The sequence below is a fragment of the Bos grunniens genome, chromosome 16 (assembly GCF_055505025.1).
Source record: "Bos grunniens cultivar Pamir isolate PY7600 chromosome 16, Bosgru_T2T1.0, whole genome shotgun sequence".
In the NCBI taxonomy this organism is placed as follows: Eukaryota; Metazoa; Chordata; class Mammalia; order Artiodactyla; family Bovidae; genus Bos; species Bos grunniens.
In genome coordinates this window covers 4,823,310-4,847,355 of record NC_141180.1, presented here as the reverse complement: position 1 = coordinate 4,847,355, position 24,046 = coordinate 4,823,310, and the positions used below count along the sequence as shown (strand labels likewise).

Below are 24,046 nucleotides of genomic sequence, written 5' to 3'. Positions count from 1 at the left end.
TGGCAAATCACTGAAGAGAAAACACAAATGTTCAAAAGATGCTCAGTTTTTTTAAGTACGAAGGATATGAAAATTAAAATTTCAAGTTTTGATTATGAATTTTAAAAATCTATACAAAATTAGAATACATGATATGATGAAACTCCATATACTTAATAACCACTTTCAAAATTTATCAAAAAATATCCAATCTTATTTCATATAGCCACTCCCCTCCCCACTGAGATTTAGATATATGTTTTATCATTTGATGTTGTCAGTGTTGGGGAAATATAAAGAAATAAGTTTCTTCACATACAGCTGAGAAAAGTTGAAGTTGGTCACCTCATTTTGTGAAGCATCTATTGAATTTAAAAATGAAGATACTCTGAAATCTAAAATCACTGCTTTTAAGCCTTTGCCCTAGAGAAACTCTTGTGCATTTGCACAAAAAGTGTGTAAAATGATTATTATTAAATTATTGTTTGCATAGAGAAAATTGGGAACAACATTGATGCCTGGAAAATGAAAAAATTAAACTATGGTACGTCTATCCTGTGGACTGCCTTATGGCATTAAAAAGTGTGAGTCAGAGAGCTGAATGCTGCCTTCTCCTTGCCGCCACCCTCCCTGGCCGGGTCCTGGTCCTTTGTGGACCCTGGCTGCCTTAGGCTGGTGGTGGAGCCGCTGCTCCTGGTCTTGAGCTAGTTGAGATGCAGGAGATTCCAGGTCTGCGTGGATCTGTGCACACAGATGCTGGAGAAGTCCCTTGTATCTAGGCACCAGCTGGATCCTGTAAGCCCTGTGGTTCCTGGTGATAAGGCTGAGGGCTCTGGGGGTGTCCAGAGAGGAGAGCCTGGGGTGGGATTGAGTGTGTGGTCAGCACAGGCACCCAAGACTGAGACCCTCTGCAGACCAAAAAAAAAAAAAAAAGTATGAATGAGACAGATTTAATAATGTGCAAAAATATCCAGGACATATTGTTGAATGAGAGGAGGAAGTTGCATAATAATATACATGCTATAATATCATTATTTAAACAAAAAAAAAATGAAAAGAAGCCAAATAACTTTTCTATCAATCAATCAATAATCTATATATCTGTCAACCTGTGGCTTAGAATGGTATAAAACAATCTTCACAAACAACAACAATGGTTATTTCTGGAGAAGAGTGTGAGATGGGTACTCATGAAAGATTCTTTAGAGTGTTTTTGTAAGTACATTTATAATTTACTTACATAATTACATACTGTTATAACAAGAATTAAGAACAGTAGGTTAATAGAACTAGGTTTGGATCTGAGCTTAATCACTTATTACATGTTTGACCTGGATCACTCACTTGTCAAATTGGTATAACTTCATATACTTTGTGGAGATTCTGTGAGTTTTAAACAAGCTAGTGTCCAGGAGGGCTTCTCAGGTAGATCAGAAGTAAAGAATCCACCAGTCAATGTAGGAGATGCAGGTTTGATCCCTGGGTGGGGAAGATCCCCTGGGGAAGGAAATGGCAACTCACTCCAGTATTCTTGCCTGGAGAATCCCACGGACGAGGAGCTTGGCAGCTACAGTCCACGGGGTTGCAAAGAGTCGGGCACAACTGAGCAACCGAGCACACAAGCACACAGTGTCCAGGAAAGAATCTGCAATCCGGAGCAGGCAATCAGCTGAAGATAACCAGCGCTGTTTGCACGCTATTAACTCAACTTTAAACCTCAAGTAACTGAGTGATGAAGTATTTTTTCTCACTAGATTGCATCTGTTCCCTAGATTCATAAGGGCAGTGACCCTGATGTTGATTCTGGTGTTTGGTATACAATAGGCACTCAATGATGTTTGTACGTTAATATGGTACCTGTCCTTTCCACCAAAAAGAACCGCTGTCCTGAGTTCCAGAGTTGTATTTCCAGATCCTACCACATATCCTCTTCTTGGTTCTGAATAGGCACCTCAAACTGAACATATTTTAAAACCATACTTATTATGTCTATCTACGCACCTTCATCTTCTCTTATATTCCTTTGATTATGACATCTAGTTTATTGATGAAAAGTCTTCAGTACTTCTTACTGTCATTCCACTGTAGACTTTTTAACTTTGAAGACAAATATTGACCTTTAAGATTTTATTTTCTTCACTTTGTTTCATTTTGCTCATTTTTTATACACTTTAAATACAGTATCTTGTAGGGAATCAGTGGGCTTTTCTAAATTCAAGGAGCCATATTTTTTTCTCATATTTGAAAAATATATACCATGAGTTCTCAGAAATTATATCCTCTCCATTTCATTTTCTTCCTTCTTTCTCCCGGAATAGAACTTTCCACATCTCTTCAGTGTTCACTCCTCGGGACCATCTCTTTATCTCACACTGCTCTATTACGGCTGAGTTCTTCAGGACCATCTATTTAGCTGAGCATAGTGTCATTCTACCATTTAAGCTGTGAGTTGAATTTTTATTTCAAAGACTTTTTCAGTTTTAGAATTTATATTTGACTCACTTTCTAATATGTCTAATTATTTTTTTATGATGTCTTGTTTTTTGAAACTCACACATTCTTTTTCTCTAAAAACTTTTAAATAGACATTTTACAGTGTTATTTTAAAGTCTCTTCTGATAGCTCGCTTCCCTTTTCTTTGAGTCTTCTGAGTGTGAATGTTCCCATTTGTCTTGTCTGCTGTCTCTCATGGCAGCAGGCTTCTAGTTTGATCTGTGGTTTCAGACTGTGAGGTCATCTTCAGTAGAGGCTGCCTTCCATGGCTCAGTGTGAACTGTGAGTTTCAGCTTTCCCACATAATGATTCCTATTCGGCTCTGCTCACGGTGCCATTTTCCTATTTACAAACCAGTACTTCTCTCTTTCCCTTTTATTTTTAATAAGATTTTTGGCTTAAAACGTTGCACCACATGTTCAGTTTCAGCTGAGACCTCCCCCTGGTATAGGTTCACCCCTGGGGCAGGCCTGGGTTCTGTCTCTCACCAGGAGCTCTCTATCCACATTCAAGAGCAGGAGTCCTGCTGCCAGTTTGCATCCCATAGCCAATGGTGGGGGGCGGGGGTGGAATCAGGCCCCCACATGAAGCCAAGAGATTTCTGTCCCAAATGGACATTCCCCTTCCTTTTTAGAGCTCACCTGTATATTTTTACAAAAGCTACTGTTTGTCCAAATGCATATATTTCAGTGTGTTTGACTTGGAAGAGAGTGTTTGCTGCTTATTTGGAAGCCTTGTTTATATTCTTCATTTCTATGGGTGCATTACTATTATCCCAATGCCCAAGCTGGGAAATTTATAGCTTTTCTGGGGCCATAGTCTCTAACACTGGCACTTTAGATCTGTCTGTTTTACCTGGAAAATTTATAGCTTTTCTGTAGCCATAGTCTCTAGACTGGCTCTTTAGATTTGTCTGGTTATCTGTCTGATTTTATTCTTTTTCTTTTATTTGCTATCTCCACTGTCTGATGCAGTTTGGGCCCCCTCAGCTCTCTTGTGTGCTATGACAATGTCCTTTTCACTGGTTTCCATGCTTCTCACCTGCCCTCTTCCAGTCATTGCTACATGACCACTGGAGTTATCTTTCCAAATGCAAATCTCATTATGCTGATTCTATGTTTAAACCTATTGTTTCTTTTCTTCATATTAGAAGTTAAACTACCTTGATTTTACTGAGTTTTACGCACTGACGTTGCCATGTTCACACTCATATTTCTGCAAAGTCAGAATATATTCAGTTTCTAGATCTTCCCATACACTATATGCCCCTATTCCCATGCTGCTGCTGCTGCTGCTAAGTCACTTCAGTCGTGTCTGACTCTGTGCGACTCCATAGACGGCAGCCCAACAGGCTCCCCCATCCCTGGGATTCTCCAGGCAAGAACACTGGAGTGGGTTGCCATTTCCTTCTCCAATGCATGAAAGTGAAAAGTGAAAGGGAAGTCGCTCAGTCGCGTCTGACTCTTCGAGACCCCATGGACTGCAGCCTACCAGGCTCCTCTATCCATGGGATTTTCCAGGCAAGAGTACTGGAGTGGGGTGCCATTGCCTTCTCCCTCTATTCCCATACATATGCCCTTTCCCTGAAATGCCCTTAAAATACTACTTTCCCTCTGTTTATTTGTTGTAATCATACTTGAAAATTCAGCTTAAATATTACTTATTTTGTGAAGATTTCCTAACTAGCCCCAAATCTGATGCATAGTCAGACATCCTTTATGTAATTGTTTCAGATCAGATCAGTTGCTCAGTCATGTCCGACTCTTTGCAACCCCATAAATTGCAGCATGCCAGGCCTCCCTGTCCATCACCAACTCCCAGAGTTCACTCAGACTCACGTCCATCGAGTCAGTGATGCCATCCAGCCATCTCATCCTCCGTTGTCCCCTTATCCTCCTGCCCCCAATCCCTCCCAGCATCAGAGTCTTTTCCAATGAGTCAACTCTTCGCATGAGGTGGCCAAAGTACTGGAGTTTCAGCTTTAGCATCATTCCTTCCAAAGAAATCCCAGGGCTGATCTCCTTCAGAATGGACTGGTTTGATCTCCCTGCAGTCCAAGGGACTCTCAAGAGTCTTCTCCAACACCACAGTTCAAAAGCATCAATTCTTCGGCACTCAGCCTTCTTCACAGTCCAACTCTCACATCCATACATGACCACAGGAAAAACCATAGCCTTGACTAGACGAACCTTTGTTGGCAAAGTAATGTCTCTGCTTTTGAATATGCTATCTAGGTTGGTCATAACTTTCCTTCCAAGGAGTAAGCGTCTTTTAATTTCATGGCTGCAGTCACCATCTGTAGTTATCTTTAATAGTTTTGTCTTTTGAAAAACCCTAATTTTCTCTTTAGTTGTAACACTCATAACACAACTTTATGGAATATTTTCTAGTACTGTCAGCTTCTATGCCTGGAGCCCTTCACTTCCTCTCCAGTCTATCAGGTGGTCTTATACATTGTCACTCACTTAGCCTTGAGGTCCCTGATATCCATGGTGGAGCCCTTTTTAGAAATGATTGTATTTGTTAGAACAGTTTTAGGCTTACCGTAGAATGGAGAGCAAGGCACAGGGACTTCCTGTATATACCCTGCGTCCCCACATACAGTCTCCCCATTTCAGCATAACTCGCTAGATGGTACATTTTTTACCAAAATAAACCTGTATCAACAAATCAGAATCACCCACAGTCTATTAGCTTAGTGCTCACTCCTGGTATTGTACAGGCTATAGGTACAGGCTATGGGTTTGGACAGGAGTATAATGGCATGTATCCATCACTGTACTATCACACAGAGCATCTTTACTGCCCCCAGATGCTCTGTGCTCAGCCTGTTCACCTCTCCCTGGAGGCCATTTGAGGACAGATGGAAGATTTCCCAGAGTCCACATTGCAAAAAGCATAAAGGAGTGCATAAGAATAAAGATGGAAATGGAACCCACAGGGCTTATTGAAGGAATAATGTTCTAGAAATCAGTGGGGAGACTGTAGTCCTAACTGCCATATCTCACTAGATGACTCTGGGCAGACAGTATAATTGCTCTGCATTTTTGTTCTCTACCTAATAAAATACAGGGATTAGAACAGAGGATTAATATTGCCTCTTTAATCTGTAATTACTTTGTTAAATTGCCTAAACTAAATTATTTGCATTGTAGGGGGAATTTTTAAAAAAATAATAACTATCATGAGCTCTGTAAGAAAGAAATAGCTAAAATGGATAAGCCCCACTAGAAAAAGTAAAATCCACTGGGAGTGGGTCAACGTATAATATTAGTAGAAACCATTAAGCTATCAAGATACTATTCCCTGTTTAGATACACAAGCAGGAAATATAGAGGCTTCAAAATATGTAAGCTTTTGACAGAGCCCTCAAGTTTTACACAAAATTTTTCTAATGTAACTTGCATTTTAAGTGTAACAAGTAGACAGTTTTAACAATGGACTGAAACCATGTACTAGTACTGACCTTAGAGAGGAAGGAATCTGACCATGTACTAGTACTGACCTTAGAGAGGAAGGACTCTGACCATGTACTAGTACTGACCTTAGAGAGGAAGGACTCTGACCATGTACTAGTACTGACCTTAGAGAGGAAGGAATCTGACCATGTACTAGTACTGACCTTAGAGAGGAAGGACTCTGACCATGTACTAGTACTGACCTTAGAGAGGAAGGACTCTGACCATGTACTAGTACTGACCTTAGAGAGGAAGGACTCTGACCATGTACTAGTACTGACCTTAGAGAGGAAGGACTCTGACCATGTACTAGTACTGACCTTAGAGAGGAAGGACTCTGACCATGTACTAGTACTGACCGTAGAGGGTAGGGAATCTGACCATGTACTAGTACTAACCTTAGAGAGTAAGGAATCTGACTTAAACTAGCAGACGTCTCCATCAAGTGTCCAGGGATAACGCAGTCTTAAGAACTTGAACGATTTAACCTAAAGGAAAATATTGCAATATTTAGCGTAAGTATATGGGCTTCCCAGATGTCTCGATGGTAGAGAATCCGCCTGCCAATGCAGGAGAGGCACATTCCGTCCTGGGTCAGGACGATTCCCTGGAGAAGGAAATGGCAACCCACTCTGGTATTCTTGCTTGGAGAATCCCATGGACAGAGGAGCCTGGTGGGCTACAGTCCACAGAGTTGCATGTGACTGGACACGAGTCACAAGAAATAGCATCAGTTCAGTTCAGTTGCTCAGTCGTGTCCGACTCTTTGCGACCCTATGAATTGCAGCGCGCCAGGCCTCCCTGTCCATCACCAACTCCCAGAATTCACTCAAACTCATGTCCATCGAGTCGGTGATGCCATCCAGCCATCTCATCCTCTGTCATCCCCTTCTCCTCCTGTCCCCCAATCCCTCCCAGCATCAGAGTCTTTTCCAATGAGTCAACTCTTCGCATGAGGTGGCCAAAGTACTGGAGTTTCAGCTTTAGCATCATTCCTTCCAAAGAACACCCAGGGCTGATCTTCTTTAGAATGGACTGGTTGGATCTCCTTGCAGTCCAAATAGCATAAGTGTATATAAAAAGTAAGTAAACATATTTGCATTTAACCATTATGATAAAGCAAAAGTTCAAGAAATCCCAGCAGATATAAATAGCATGAACAGGATTAGAAGTGGGCCCTAAGTTTATTGTAGAAAGTGATTGAGTGAAAGTTGCTCAGTCATGTCCAACTGTTTGTGACCCCATGGACTATACAGCCCATGGAATTCTCCAGGTCAGAATACTGGAGTGGGTAATCTTCCCTTCTCCAGGGGATCTTCCTAACCCAGGATCGAACCCAGGTCTCCTGCATTGCAGGCAGATTCTTTACCAGCTGAGCCACAAGAGAAGCCCAAGAATAGTGGAGTGGATAGCCTATCCCTTCTCTAGTGGATCTTCCCGACCCAGGAATCGGGGTCTCCTGCATTGCAGGCAGATTCTTTACTAACTGAGATAAAACTGCTCCTAAATAATCTCTAGGACTCTGCCCATTTTATCAGTGATAATAATCTGAGTTGTGAGAGTATGTTTATGAAAAGCTGATGTGTCTGTGAATTGTGTTCTAAAGATGAAGGTAAATATACAGCAATATAAGGTGATCCTTTAACAGTTGCCAGATCATAACGACTGTGTGCCAAGACAGTCATCAGAAACTAAACCCTCTGCTAAGAATGGTTTAGGACACCATTCAACAGGCCCTTGGGAGGCAGAGTTGTTCATGGAAGGAAACTAGCACACACGGTTTGAGGGGGATGACTCCAGTCCAGCATGAAAAAAATCTGCACCAGGTTTGAAAAATCACCCCATCCCCCTGTGCAAGTAAGATGCTAAGAAGTACAACTGCTCTTGGAATCTGAGTCCTTGTGGTGAGGGAGCTGTTGGAGGGGAAGGGGCAGAGATAACATTCAGGTGAGACTCTGAGACGCTGGCTACCCCCTGAGTCAGGCAGGGCTGGGAGCTGGAGCTGGACAGGGACCAGCCCACCAGTAGCAGGTCGGGGCATGTCCTCCAGGACACCATGGCGCTACAGACAGTTAACCACCGTCTTCTCCTCTGCCTCAGTCTCTCACTGCTCATCTCCATAAAAAGTAAGTCTTTTCCATTTATTGAACTTTTGGCACTTTTCCTGACTTACAAATGTTTCATGGGAATAGTGTGTAGTGTTGCACGTTCTGCAAAATACAAGGCTTTTTTAAAAAGTAAAAAGGATTTGGTGTTAGCAAGCATCTCGTGTTGAATCAGTGGGACCAGCCAGTGTGAACAGTTTTCAGATTCTATGATTTCCAATACGTATTTAGATATAGATAATGTTCTTTTTCACCCCTTCGAATGGTGAGCACGAGATTGAAATGGGCACATAGAGAGGTTATTTTGTTGTGTTTATACTTTTATAGAATAAATTTGGCACTTTGATATAGTCTAAAAGGAACTTAATCATAAGCTATACAGCATTTTATCCCCAATGCTGTGTATCTCCACTTTTAAAGAACTTTGTGTTCCAACAGTTTCTCTTATGATGAAGGGGATAGAACCTCAATTTTCCCCAAAGGATAATGGTTCAAAGCACCTATTTTACCAGAGAGGAATGGGCTTCCTTTCTATCGTACGTGCTTCTGTTTTATCTATCATAGTCCATCAACTTCCCCAAATGAAAATAAGAGTAATGTTTTCTGGGATAGTCTTGTCAGATATATGGCAGTCTGGAAAATCAGAGGAGACCAACGGCCTCAGCTGTGTGTTTATGCAGGATGGTAGCTATTGAACATTCAAAAGGAAGCAAGCAGAGTGCATGCTCCTCAAAGGGGCCATGTGATTTGTGTCTGCTGAATCTGAATATCAATAAGGCAAAGCATAGAGCAGCTGCTGCTAAACAAGACAGCTTGGCATTAGCACAGTGTTCTGTAATCTGGGTCACCTGCTGTGGCTGTACCAGCGAGATTGTTACTTACATGGCTTACAGCTGAGATTGTTACTTGTATGGCTTATAGCGAGATTGTTACCTGTATGGTTTACATCTGAGATTGTTACTGGTGTGGCTTACAGCAAGGTTGTTACTTTGGTTTACAGCTGAGATTGTTACTTGTATGACTTACAGTGAGATTGTTACTGGTATGGCTTAAAGTGAGATTGTTACTTATATGGCTTACAGTGAGATTGTTACTTGTTTGGCTTACAGTTGAGAATTTTACTTGTATGGCTTACAGTGAGATTGTTACTTGTATGGCTTACAGCTGAGATTGTTACTTGTATGGCTTACAGTTGAGAATTTTACTTGTATGGTTTACAGTGAGATTGTTACTTATATGCCTTACAGCTGAGTGTGTAGCAAAGGCTGGGTGGAAAAACAACTCTCTTCAATAAGTGCTGCTGCTGCTGCTGCGGTCGTGTCCGACTCTGTGCGACCCCATAGACGGCAGCCCACTATGCTATAGCTGAGGCAGCCAAAGGGAGTGGAGAAAAACCAAATGAACAGGAAAGTTGCAACACATACACACACACTCAGGGTTGTTTTTTGCCCAGAGGTGTACTTTCATGCATTGGAGAAGGAAATGGCAACCCACTCCAGTGTCCTTGCCTGGAGAATCCCAGGGATGGCGGAGCCTGGTGGGCTGCCGTCTATGGGGTCGCACAGAGTCGGACACGACTGAAGCGACTCAGCAGCAGCAGCAGCAGTACTTATTGAAAAGAGTTGTTTAGTTATTCATCCTCCTTGAAACTTCGAGTGGGCCCCATGCACTGGGAAACGAGACACAGAAGCTTTATGTTGAGAAGTGGGGGGCGGGGGGAGAAATGGAGCAAAAGAAATGCGAAGACAGGTAAAACGTAAAATGAGGTGACCTTATAGTACATTTTATGGCAAAGAACTTTTAATTCCAGTTAGGTATAGTTCCTAGTGTTTGCTGCACGTAGCTTTTAAGGAGATGAGTGTCGACCTTTTACTGTGCCATCTCTGTTTTCAGGGGTGTCACAGCTGTGTAGCTGTAATGACATGCACAGAATTTGTTTTCTGTCTCTGAATTGGCCATTTTATTGATAGACTCTAAATAAATACTTTGGAATTACTTGATACATTCTCTAAAACAACATCTTTTATTAGTTAAAAAAACTTGAAGTCTCACTTTAATTTTTAAGCAGGCAAACTCTCAAAGTCTGTGTTAATATATCTGCTTTCAAGAGGAGATGACACTGCCTTCTTGGTCCTAATGCTTAGTTTAGGCATTTTCTTCCCCCGACTTGAAAACTTTCACAACCTCAGCCTTCTTTTCCACTCTGACTGCTTATGTGACAAATCCTACATTCCATCCATATTAATAAATAATAGTACATTTGCTGACCTTGCTAAATATTTTATATGTGCTATACTTCATTTAATTCTTCCCAGCTCCCCCATAAGATAGCTATGATTATAACCATCCCTATTGTATAGAGTCAGAAGGCTACACCGGGTGTCTCAGCCTTTGGTAGACAACAGAGACCTGGAATGTTTAAGATGCCACCTCTCAAGTGCAGCCCCTGATAATTCATATGTCTGGGTGGGTCCCCATGAATGTATTGTCAACAAGCTCTCTGTTTCAAACACAGGCGATCACAAGTTCTGCAGTATGCAATACATCTTCCTGAGAACTTTAATCAGAGTTGTAAGACATAAGTGTCTCTTTCTCTCCTCGAAGAGATTGTTTAGGAGAAAAAATATAAGTACAATGAGCTTTACGAGCGTTTTTTCCTTATGACACACATGACCACATTATCAAGTAGAACCTTTTATTAATTGTCTTACAGCTGAAGCAACCGTGGCACACACAGAGGTTATTTGCTTTTCTGAGGCCACACTGCTGGGAATGCCGGGCCTGGGACTAGGGCCGAGAGGTCTGACTCTGGCTGCTGTGCTCCTAGCTTGTGTACTGACTCTCTTGAAGGATAATGCAGCAGCAGTGTGGGGAGCTGGGGACGGTGCTGGGGGGAAGGTAGGTTAGCACGCTGCTCAGAACATCATAAAAACATAGAGAAAATTTTGGTTATTTGGATCATATGAATTTATTGAATCAATGTTTTTTTCCTCTTGAACTTTAACAAAAAGTTTTTGAAATGAAAAATGAAGTACATTCTTTTAAATGAAGAGGGAAGAGTCACCCTTGGTTCCATACTGTAATTTTTTCATGAAAGTGGTGCCTCCCTCTCCTTCCAGAGTGTGCTGTTTCTGTTGACCATGCACCGTCCTACAATTCCATTTCCTTCTGGATGAGGACATGGACATGTGGAGTCTCAGAGCGGAGTTCAGGAAGGGACATTCCCTTCCTCTTCTGTGCAGAGAGACACTCCCCTTTACTCAGAGCTGTGATGAATTTGCGGTTACACGCTGCCAATTGTTTTCCTATCTGTTCCGTAGTTTTACAAAACTGGTTATTGTACATAACCTACATTGAATTTTAATAATTCAAGAAGAACTATTGTTTTCTGCTTTGATGTGTTAAGAGAGAATTTTAATGTGAAAGTGAAAGTCGCTCAGTCGTGTCTGACTGTGACCAGGCCAGAATACTGGAGCAGGCAGCCTTTGCCTTCTCCAGGGGATCTTCCCAACCCAGGGATCGAACCCAGGTATTCCGCAACCCACAGTGAGCCATCAGGAAGTTTTCTGCTTGTGATGTATTAAGAGTTTTATTTATTTATTTGTTGGCTGCGCTGGTCTCTGTTGCTGTGCAGGCTTTTTCTCTGGTTGTGGTGAGTGGGAAGTTGAGTGATGTGAAAGTCCCTCAGTAGTGTCCAACTCTTTGTGTGTTACCCCTTGGGTACAGTCCATGAAATTCTGCAGACCAGAATACTGGAGTGGATAGCCTTTCCCTTCTCCAGGGCATCTTCCTACCCAAGGATCGAACCTAGGTCTCCCGCATGGCAGGCGGGTTCTTTACCAGCTGAGCCACGAGGGAAGCCCAGTTGCGGTGTGAAGATTTCTCATTGCGGTGGCTTCTTTTGTTGTGGAGCACAGGCTTTCGGGTGCTCCTGGGACCAGTAGTTGCAACTCGGGGGCTCTAGAGTGCAGACTCAGTAGTCGTGGCATAAGGGCTTAGTTGCCCTGTGGCGTGTGGGACGTCCCTGGACTGGGGATCGAACCCGTGTCTCTATCATTGGCAGGCAGATGGTTTTCCACTGAGCCACCAGGGAAACCCAAGGGAGAACTTTATTGGCATGAGATTTTCATATGGTTCACAGTGTCCATGGGGCTCTTTTAAATAATGACAGCACCTTATAAATGACTCTCTTTGTGACCTTGACACATGAAAGGAAACTACCATATTAGAGCTACTGTGCTTTAGGAAAGTAATTTATAGCTATCTTTCTTGAGTCTTTCATGCATTTGGATCTAAATTGAATATTGTCAATGTAGATTCAACATCTAGTTTAATTTAAAATTGTTTTAACCAGTATTCAAAGTGTGGTCATATTTAACAGTGTATAAGAGAAATGTGCTTTGACAAAACTATTATTAAATTTATTTGAATAACTTCAAAGACTTTGGGATGCCATCCTATCTTCTAGAACCCATCAGGAATGATTAAGTAGATGAATTTGAATTTTTATTTTAAAGAAGTAGCTCAGTTGGTAAAGAATCTGCCTGCAATGTTGGAGACCTGGGTTTGATCCCTGGGTGGGGAAGATCCCCTGGAGAAGGGAAAAAGCATTTTAAAGAATGCTTTCTTTTCAATCTACCTGAAGTATACAGAGCAAATAGAATCTATAAAGATAAAATATGATCAGATGTATTCAATCGTAATAACCCTGGTGGCTGTTATCAAGAAATAATTGAGTTTGCTCAATTGCCTCCTAATGTGGGAGACCCAGGTTTGATCCCTGGGTCAGGAAGATCCCCTGGAGAAGGAAACGGCAACCCACTCCAGTATTCTTGCCTGGAGAATCCCATGCCCAGAGTAGCCTGCTGGGTTAATAGTCCATGGGGTCACAAAGAGTTGGACACGACTGAGGGACACACTACCAATGTCAAAGTTTCAACCCACAATCCTGTTGAAATATCTTTATCAATTTGCATGTACTATTTATGTGACTTTCCTTTTGTTTTTATTCTTTTTTAAAAAACATGTTAATTGGAGGATAATTGCTTTAAAATGAGTTGGTTTCTGTTTGTATTTTGACGCTTGTTTCCCTGTGTGCGTGCTCAGTAGTGTCCAACTCTTTGTAATAATAGACTATAGCCCACCAGGCTCCTCTGTCCATCGGATTTTCCAGGAAAGAATACTGGAGTGAGTTGGCATTTCCTACTCCAGGAGCTCTTCCCAACCCGGGGATCGAACCTGCAGTCACATTCGGCCCCTGCATTGAGAGGCAAATTCTTTCTAACGGAGCCATCAGGGAAGCCCTGCGTGTTTCCTTTGGATAGCACCTTTCCCCCCAGCACCTTCTGTGTGATTGTTTTCTGCATTTCTTTGCTGTCCTGATCAACTTTCCTTCCTGGGATCTTTGTATACAATAGAGTTCTCTCTTCTTTCTCTACAGTTCTCTAGGTTTTTAAAATGCTCTATTACAACATAATACAGAACAGTTTCCCTACTCTGTAAGTCCCCTTTCTAACCCTCTCTTTCTGCTCTCACCCTCTGGACAGTCTCTGATCATTTTATTGTTCCTGTGTGCGTGGCTGCTAAGTTGCTTCAGTCATGTCCTATTCTTTGTGACCCCGTGGACTGTAGCCTGCCAGGCTCCTCTGTCCATGGGATTCTCTAGGCAAGAATACAGGAGTGGGTTGCCATTCCCTTCTCCAGGGGATCTTACTGTCTCTATAGTTTTGTCTTTTACAGGATGGTATATAATTGGAAGCATAAAATGTGTAACCTTTTCAGACTAGTTTCTTTCAAGTAGCTGTATTCATTGAAGGCTTCTCCATGATGTTCTGTGACTTGAATACCTCATTTCTTTTTATCCCTGGATAATATCCCATTATGTTGATGTACCACATTTTGTTTATTCACCTATTAGAGGTCATCTTGGCTGCTTCCAATCTTGGGCTATGGTCTTAGTTTCCTATGTAAGCTGTAGCCAAATGCCAGAAACGGTGCGGGTCACCAGAAATCCATTCTCTCCTGGTTCTAGAGGCTGGAAGTCTCAAGTCAGGGCGTCAGCAGGGCCTCTGCTCCCTCCGAGACTCTGGGTCAAATCCTTCCGTGCCTCTTCCCAGCGTCTGGTGGTGGTGATCTTCAAGCCCTGGCGTTCCTTGTTCCGCAGCTGCATCACTCCACGCTCCGCCTCTGTGATTACACGGTGTGCGCCCTGTGTCTGTCTGTGTCTCTTCTGTCCCTCTTACAAGAACATCAGGCACATTGGGTTCGGGCCCATCCTAATGACCACATCTTAACACGTGTGCATTCCCAAAGACCTTGTAAAGTGCACAGGGCACAAGCACCAGGGGTTAGGACTTCATGATTTTGCTGTAACAGTGAAATCTGAGGAAGGAATGGACTCAGTCATCTAGAACCAGGTCCTATTTGCTGATACTGTTAACACCCTTTATGAGTCTTGTAGAGTTTTCTTCCCAATTTAATAAAAAGCAGTGATTCCTCCAGAGTTTTCCAGCAGTGTGTTAGGCGTGTTGTCATATATTCCCTAGCCTTCTCTTTGTTCTCAGAAAAGTTCTACTGCACGGAGAACGCAAACCAGTGTACTTAGAATAATAACAGGATGGGACCAAAAATAAGAAAAGACATAGCGGTAGAAATGAGCTTGCCTACCCAGAGCTGAAATGTTTTAGCTGAAGCAAAAAGCGTATTAGCTCTATAGGGAAATGAAGGTAAGACTAGTTATCCCTAGCCTGGAGAGGTGTGTGTTAGTCATTCAGTCGTGTCTGACTCTTTGTGACCCCACTGGGCTCCTCAGTCCATGGAATTCTCCAGGCAAGAATACTGGAGTTGGTAACCATTCCCTTCTCCAGGGGATCTTTCCAATCCAGAAATTGAACCTAGGTCTGCTGCATTGCAGGCGGATTCTTTACCGTCTGGGACACCAGAGAACAGGATGATTCAGTTGAGTTGAGTTCAGTTCAGTTGCTCAGTCGTGTCCCACTCCTTGCGACCCCATGGACTGCAGCACGCCAGGCTTCCCTGTCCATCACCAACTCCCAGAGCTTGCTCAAACTCATGTCCATTGAGTTGGTAATGCCATCCAACCATCTCATCCTCTGTCACCCCCTTATCCTCCTGCCCCCAATCCCTCCCAGCATCAGGGTCTTTTCCAATGAGTCAGTTCTTCCCCTTAGGTGGCCAAAGTATTGAAGTTTCAGCTTCAGCATCAGTCCTTCTAATGAATATTCAGGACTGATTTCCTTTAGGATGGACTGGTTGGATCAGTTCTTTGGTGCTCAGCTTTCTTTATGTTCCAACTCTCACATCCATACTGGAAAAACCATAGTTTTGTCTAGCCAGACCATGGTTGGTTAGGATGATAAATATTTAAATGTTCACTATTCAATCATTTCTTCATTGACTCCTTTATTCAACAGGTATTTAATGTCTATATGTTTGCTACTGCTCATTTTATAGTTGTGAACAAGAAGACCACAATCCTTGCTAATGTGTTTATATTTAAATGGGTTGAGACAGAAAAAACACAAGTACAATATGTAACTTTAAGCTGGCAATAGTGCTTTGGAGAAAAGCAACAGAGCAAGTGAGCCATGAAGCTATGTGGGTGGAAACCATTTTGGCAAATAAAACAGCAGCTCTTAGTCCCACGGGAGGGGCGTGCCCAGAGTTTTTGAGGCATCATGAGGCGAGCTGTGTTGCTGGAGCAGATTAAGCAAGACGAGAGCCAAGTAGAAGAAGTATCATGGGTTTGTTATCCATACCTCAAGTCCTAAAAAGTAGCTATCGTTAAGACACCTGAGATCATGATAGCTTATGTGATATACTTAAAAGGCAACTACAAAGTGACAACTGAGATTTAATCCCAGGTCTGTCAGATTCCAAGCCTCCTACCAACTCACGAAAGCCAAGAGGCAAACACTCAGGGATTTTGCAAGAGAGTTATTAAACTGTTGGCTCCAATGAGCAATGGTGGCAGTAACTGGCATGAGAGAAATTGGCAAACACTACAAATCAGGGTTGTGTTATTTTTTAATGAGTGCTAGATAACTGAGTATCCATTTCGCCTTTAAAAGTTTTCCAAATTAAAACTGTTTATAGTTTCAACTGCTATCCACCCCCATGACTAATATCTGCAGAAATGAGACTCACTCATATGTAACCTAGATTAACCTTCCTGTGGTCTTTTTGGTTCTTCACGTAATTATCCTGATAATTGCCAAATGAATGATTCTTTTCTCTGAATCCAAAATTCTTTGATTCTTAAAATTAGGCAACTTGGTGAGAGCAGAGTGCTAATGAGGATGGGTTTGTGGTCCGATCTGTATGATTCTGTCTGCTTCCCACGGAGACCAAGTGGATACAAGTACTGGTCAGTCTAATCAGCTGGCCTCAAATTTGTTGCTTTGAACACAAAGAGAGAAAACAGAAATAGCACTTAGCAGATAAAGCAGCGCTATTGGAAAACCAGTTGTGAGTTAGCAGCAATAACTTTTTTATACAAGGAATTCATTATTCTGATTTCGTACCTGTCTATAATTTTAGTGATCCTTCCTTTTAATGTAGTTGAAGAACAAATATTTATATATTCAGCATCAATTTTTAAATAAGTAGAGTCAGGATGTTCAAATTTGGGCCCTGGCCAACGTTGGTTAATTGTACATCCGTAAATGCACCATTTACACTCTCTGATTTCTCATTTGTAGAATGAGGGGGCTGATTATATAATTACCAGATTCCTGTGAGATCTACATTTTTTGATTCCATGATTATTCTAAGTAATGGAATCATAGGCTTGGATCAATAGTGTTTTTATTTTTTTTTATTATTATTTTTTATTGGAGTACAGATGATTTACAATGTTGTTAGTTTCTGCTGTACAGCAATGGGAATCAGTTATACCTATACATTATCCACTCTTTTTTAGATTCTGTTCCCACATAGGTAATTACAGAGTATTGAATAAAATTCCCTGTGCTATGTAGTATGTTCTTATTAGTTATCTTTCATATATAGTAGTATGTATATGTCAACCCCAACCCCAAATTTATCTCTCCCCGTCTTTCTCCCCTTGGCATCCATAAGATTTTTTTTTCTACATTTGTGACTCAATTTCTATTTTATGTAAATAGGTTCATTTGTAGCATTCTTTAAATATTCCACCTATAAGCAATATCATTGATATGTGTCTTTCTCTGTCAGACTTACTTCACTCAGTATGACAATCTCTAGGTCTATTCATGTTGCTATAAATGGCATTATTACACTTTTTGTTGTGGCTGAGTAATATTCCACTGTATATATGTACCACATCTTCTTTATCCATTCATCTGTCAATGGATATTTAGGTTGCTTCCATGTCTTGGCTATTGTAAATAGTTCTAAAATGAACACCGGGGTCCACGTGTCCTTTTGAATCATGGTTTTCTGTGGACATGCCCAGGAATGGGATTCCTATATCAAAGGGTAGCTCTGTTTTTAGTTTTTAAAGGAATGTCCATACTGTTCTCCATCATGGCTGTGCCAATTAACATTCCCACTTAGAGTGTAGGAGGGTTCTCTTCTCTCCACACCCTCTCCAGCATTTATTGTTTATAAATTTGTTTGATGATGGCCATTTGATGTGAAGTGACACCTCATTGTAGTTTTGATTTGTGTGTTTTTAGTCGCTCAGTCGTGCCCCACTCTTTGTGACCCCATGGACTGCAGCCCACCAGGCTTGTCTGTCCATGGGATTCTCCAGGCAAGAATCCTGGAGTGATTGCCTTGTCCTCCTCCAGGTAATCTTCCCAAACTGGGGATCGAACCCAGGTCTCTCATGGAGTCAGTAAAGAATCTGCCTGCAATTCGGAAGTTTTAACTTACATTTATACCAGTGAAGTTTTGATTTACATTTCTCTAATAATTAGTGATTTTGAGCATCTTTTAATGTGCTTCTTGGCCAACTATATGTCTTCTTCAGAGAAATGTCTGTTTAGATATTCTGCCAATTGATTGATTGGGCTGTTTGGAGGTTTTTTTTTTTTTTTTTTTTTAATATGGGGCTGCATAAATTGTTTCTGTATTTGGGGGATTAATGCTATGTCAGTCACCTCATTTGCAAATATTTTCTCCCATTCTATGAGTTGTTCCTTTTGTTAATGATTTCCTTTGCTGTGGGAAAGCTTTTAAGTTTCATTAGGTCCCGTTTGTTTATTTTTGTTTTTATTTTAATTGCTCTTGGAGATAGATCAAAAAAGATCTTGTGATTTGTCAGTATTCTGCCTATGTTTTCCTCTGAGAATTTTTTAGTATCCAGTCATATGTTTAGGCCTTTAATCCATTTTGAGTTTGTTTTTGTGTTTGGTGTTAGAGAATGTAGTGATTTCACTCTTTTCATGCAGCTGTCCAGTTTTCCCAGCACCACTTATTGAAGAGACTGTCTTTGCTTTGTCGTCGGTTAGGTGACCATAGGTGTGTGGGTTTCTCCCTGAACTTTCTATCCTGTTTTGTAGCATTTTCCACAGAATTTGAACAAAAAATTTTACAATTTGTACAGAAACACAAATTGGGGTCTTTGGAAAAGAGCTGGAGGAATCAGATTCCCTGACTTGAGACGATAATCAAAACAGTATGATACTGGCACAAACACAGAAATATATACCAAGTGTTTTTAGTAGCCTCACCCTATATGAGGCAGCTTTCGTTAGACTATATGGTAACGGTCAAACTCAACATCAGTTTACAACCACGAAAGCTTCTATTTTGTTCCTCATCACGTCTTGGGGCGGGCTCACTGAAGCTCTGCTTCATGTGTCCTCATCTGGGCACAGGCCAGGAAGGGAGTCCCTTTTTAGAACTGGTGTTTTTGCAGCAGAGGGAAAGAGTCGGGCTAGAACCACGTCACAGCTTAAGCACATACATGACCTGTCACTCTGGGTCATATTTAATTCATCAAGCAGGTCATATGACTAAGCCTGATGTTATTGGACTCAGGATATATTAAAGCAGAGAATATTTAAAACAAATAGTGTGGTCTGTTTCACTTTTCCTTTGTTTCCAACTTCCAGAGGGCAATCTCTAAACAAATTTATTTTAATAACTATTGTTGTTGTTTAGCTGCTAAATCATGTCTGACTCTTTTGCAACCCCATGACTGTAGCCCACCAGGCTTTTCTGTTCTTGGGATTTTCCAACCAAGAATACTGGAATAGATAACCATTTCCTTCCCTGGGGGATCTTCCTGACACAGGGATTGAACCCATGTCTCCTGCATTGCAGGCAGATTCTTTATCACCGAGCCACCATTAAGGATGAATATTAAAAATTTGCTGACATTGACAAACATTTCAACAAATATTTATTAAGTAGTTAATACGAGCAAGATATTGACCATGGAAAAGATCATTGTTCTCTAGGCATATCTACATTAATGGTGTAGATATATATATATAGACTGTTTACACATTGTTCTAAGAATCCTTTAAAAGAAATGGAGTAGCCCTCATAGTCAACAAAAGAGTCTAAAATGCAGTGCTTGGGTGCAATCTCAAAAATGACAGAATGATCTCTGTTGGTTTCCAAGACAAGCCATTCATATCACAGTAATCCAAGTTTATGCCCCAATCACTAATGCCAGAGAAGCTGAAGTTGAACCATTCTATGAAGACCTACAAGAACTTCTAGAACAAACACCAAAAAAAGATGTCCTTTTCATCATAGGGGACTGTAATGCAAAAGTAGGAAGTCAAGAGATACCTGGAGTAACAGGCAAATTTGGCCTTGGAGTACAGAATGAAGCAGGGCAAAGGCTAACAGAGTTTTGCCAAGTGAATGCACTGGTCATAACAAACACCGTCTTCCAACAACATAAGAGAAGACTCTACAAGTGGACATCACCAGATGGTCAATATCGAAATCAAGTTGATTTATTCTTTGCAGCCAAAAATGGAGAAGCTCTATACAGTCAGAAAAAACAAGACTGGAAGCTGACTGTGGCTCGGATCATGAACTCCTTATTGCCAAATTCAGACGTAAATTGAAGAAAGTAGGGGAAACCCCTGGACCTTTCAGGTATGACCTAAATCAAATCCCTTACAATTATACAGTGGAAGTGAGAAATAAATTCAAGGGATTAGATCTGATAGACAGAGTGCCTGAAGAACTACGGAGGTTCGTGATATCGTACAGGAGGCAGGGATCAAGACCATCCCCAAGAAAAAGAAATGCAAAAAGACAAAAAGGTTGTCTGAGGAGGCCTTACAAATAGCTGAGAAAAGAAGAGATGCTAAAGGCAAAGGAGAAAAGGAAAGATATACCCATATAAATGCAAAGTTCCAAAGAATAGGAAGGAGAGATAAGAAAGCATTCCTCAGTAATAAATGCAAAGAAATAGAGGAAAATAATAGAATGGGAAAGACTAGAGATCTCTTCAAGAAAGTTAGAATTACTAAGGGAATATGTCATGCAAAGATGGGCACTATAAAAGACAGAAATGGTATGGGCCTCACAGAAGCAGAAGATATTAAGAGGTGGCAAGAATACACAGAACTATATAAAAAAGATCTTCATGACCCAGATAACCATGATGGTGTGATCATTCAACTAGAGCCAGACATCCTTGAGTGTGAAGTCAGGTAGGCCTTAGGAAGCATCACTACAAGCAAAGTTAGTGGAGGTGATGGAATTCCAGTTGAGCTATTTCAAATCCTAAAAGATGATGCTATGAAAGTGCTGCACTCAATATGCCAGCAAATTTGGAAAACTCAGCAGTGGACACAGAACTGGAAAAGGACAGTTTTCATTCTAATCCCAAAGAAAGGCAATGCCAAAGAATGCTCAAACTACTGCACAGTTGCACTCATCTCAGATGCTAGCAAAGTAATGCTCAAAATTCTGCAAGCCAGGCTTCAACAGTATGTGAACCATGAACTTCCAGATGTTCAAGCTGGATTTAGAAAAGGCAGAGAACCAGAGATCAAATTGTCAACATCAGCTGGATCATCAAGAAAACAAGAGCATTCCAGAAAAATATCTACTTCTGCTTTATTAACTAGGCCAAAGCCTTTGATTGTGTGGGTTACAATAAACTGTGAAAAATTCTTCAAGAGATGGGAATATCAGACCACCTGACCTGCCTCCTGAGAAATCTGTATTCAGATCAGGAAGCAATAGTTAGAACTGCGTGTGGAACAACAGACTGGTTCCAAATCAGGAAAGGAGTATGTCAAAGCTGTGTGTTGTCACCCTGCTTATTTAACCTATATGCGGAGTACATCTTGAGAAATGCTGGGCTTGATGAAGCATAAGCTGGAAACAAGATTGCCAAGAGAAATACCAATAACCTCAGATATGCAGATGACACCACCCTTATGGCAGAAAGTGAAAAAGAACTAAAAAGCCTTTTGATGAAAGTGAAAGAGGAGAGTGAAAATGTTGGGTTAAAAGTCAACATTCAGAAGACTAAGATCATGGCATCTGGCCCCATCACTTCATGACAAAGAGATGGGGAAACAATGGAAACAGTGAGAGACTTTATTTTTGGGGGGTCCACAATCACTGCAGATGTTGACTGCAGCCATGAAATTAAAAGATGCTTACTCCTTGGGGCTTCCCTGGGGGCTCAGATGGTAAAGTGTCTGCCTGCAATGTGGGAGACCTAGGTCCCATCCCTGGGTCGGGAAGATCCCTGGAGAAGGAAATGGCAACCCACTCCAGTACTCTTGCCTGGAAAATTCCATGGATGGAGGAGCCTAATGGGCTACAGTCCATGGGGTCGAACACGACTGAGCGACTTAACTTTACTACTCCTTGGAAGAAAAGCTATGACCAGCCTAGACAGCATACCATAATAAAAAGCAGAGACACTACTTTGCCAACACAGGTCCATCTAGTCAAGACTATGGTTTTTCCAGTAGTCATGTATGGACGTGAGAGTTGGACTATAAAGAAAGCTGAGTGCAGAAGAATTGATGCTTTTGAACTGTGGTGTTGGAGAAGACTCTTGAGAGTCCCTTGGACTGCAAGGAGATCCAACCAGTCCATCCTAAAAGAGATCAGTTCTAATTATTCATTGGAAGGACAGATGCTGAAGCTGAAGCTCCAATACTTTGGCCCCCTGACTCGAAGAACTGACTCATTTGAAAAGACCCTGATGCTGGGAAAGATTGAAGGTGGGAGGATAAGGGGATGGCAGAGGATAAGATGGTTGGATGGCATCACTGACTAAATGGACATGAGTTTGAGTAAACTCCGGGAATTGGTGATGGACAGGGAGGCCTGACATTCTGCAGTTCATGGGGTTTCAAAGAGTCGATCATGACTGAGTGACTGAACTGAACTGGACTGAACTGATGCATGTACTTGGCTGGTCACATCTCCCCTCGTTGACATAAACTGCCCCCATTCTCCAGGACAGCTCTGTTCCATTAGCTCCAAGTTACTCATTAAGCAGCCTTCATGATGAGTGTAAGTGCTCACTCTGGTACACAGAATTCTCAGTTATCTTGCCTCTGAGTTAGGTAAATTTCTAACTATTAATCATTTGCTGCTTTGCAAGACTAAAGGTCGGATCTTCAGGCCTGTCTTACACAGACTCATAGTAAGCATGGAAAAATCTTAGAATCATTGGATATGTCTTTCAAAAGTGGATGAATCAAGTGTTCATTATAATACTCTAGTTGTTTTTAAAAGAGAACAAGGAAACCCACTGCTCGGTTGGAATATCTTTTCTTCCTTGATGGATTTTTGAAATGATCATTGCTGAACTTAGAGGTTCACCCTATGCTCTGTCACAATCCTTTCACTTCTGGTTAAAATTTAAACCTAGTCTGTCTTTGAAAACATGTTGTGCTGCAGGTCAATGATTACCATGTCACTGAACAATTCCATGTAGTGGGAGTGAGGGATGGCGACAAGTTGTGGTCTTGAGAGTTGGTTGCTGAAATAGGTCAGGGGTGCAGGCTTCTTAAGTGTGAGATGGTTGTTAACCTGAGAAGGACGATTCTGATCAGCACGGCAGTCCCTCTGATTGGGAAGTGACCTGGAAGGTAGTTGGGATAACTGCTTGGCGGGGGTAGAAAGGTGAGGCTCCACCTCCTCCAAGGGCATGGCTTCTTTGAAGATTGTGCAAGGAAATGATAGCTAAACTGCTTTTAATGATAAATGACCATGAGTTTGGGAGTCAGAGAATAAACAAGGTAGAATTCAGAAAGAAATGGAGGATGGGGAGAGAGATCGGTCAACTTGACAGAGGCCACGACCTCCAGAGAAAAAATAGCCAGTGAAACGTTCCTCTCCGTGGGATGTGCAAAGGACTAGGAATAAGAATGTCAGTCTCAAGTTGAGCTCATCTGTGTTACTGCATTTCAAAGTCTCTGTCTCTCCAAACTTTCTAAGCTCGAGGAGTAGAATGGTGAATAATGGTGATAATAGTGGAATTGAGCTAGTAACAGTATATTGTGACTTATATTTTCTTCTTTGCTGAGGCCAAAGTGGTGGAAATAAGGATTGATGATCACAAGCCAGAAGTTTTGAGAAGCAGTGCATGAGACAGGAGACAAAGCTCCTCCCATTTTCACCAGATGAACATGCCCGGGAAATACACCTGCTAATTAAATAATGAAAAGAATCATCTACATAAAATTAAAACTGTCTCAATAAATCTTAACTTTCAGGAATTACTAATTTAATTTTGTTTAGTCTCTGAATTGGGGCTTCCCTGGCAGCTCAGAAAGTAAAGAATCTGTCTGCAGTGCAACAAATCCAGGTTCAATCCCTGGGTTTGGATCTTCTCCTGGAGAATGGAATGGCAACCTAGCCAACTATTCTTGCCTGGGAAATCCCAAGAAGAGAGGAGCCTGTCAGGCTATAGTCCATGGGATCACAAAGAGTCAGACATGAGACTAAGCGACCAGCACTTTCACTTTCAGTGAATTAGGAAAGAATCTCTTTTTGACAAGTTTCCCTGGGCCTGTGTGATTCCCCTGGACGTCTTAGCCAGCACGATAAAGTCACAGT

General features: G+C 41.5%; 1 protein-coding gene across 3 annotated transcripts in view; it reads left to right on the top strand.

Moving 5' to 3' along the window:
• The window catches only part of CRB1 (crumbs cell polarity complex component 1), a 265,536-nt gene that overhangs the window by 43,588 nt on the left and 197,902 nt on the right, over positions 1–24,046 (top strand). Inside the window, exon 1 of one of the 3 annotated variants that reach the window (XM_086343216.1) lies at positions 7,852–8,056. The exons of the other annotated variants lie outside the window; for them this stretch is intronic. Within the exon in view, the coding sequence (XP_086199342.1) occupies positions 7,987–8,056 (70 nt within the window). The 5' untranslated portion in view covers positions 7,852–7,986. Of the gene's footprint in view, positions 1–7,851; positions 8,057–24,046 lie in introns of those variants that run through there. 3 annotated transcript variants of the gene reach the window in all.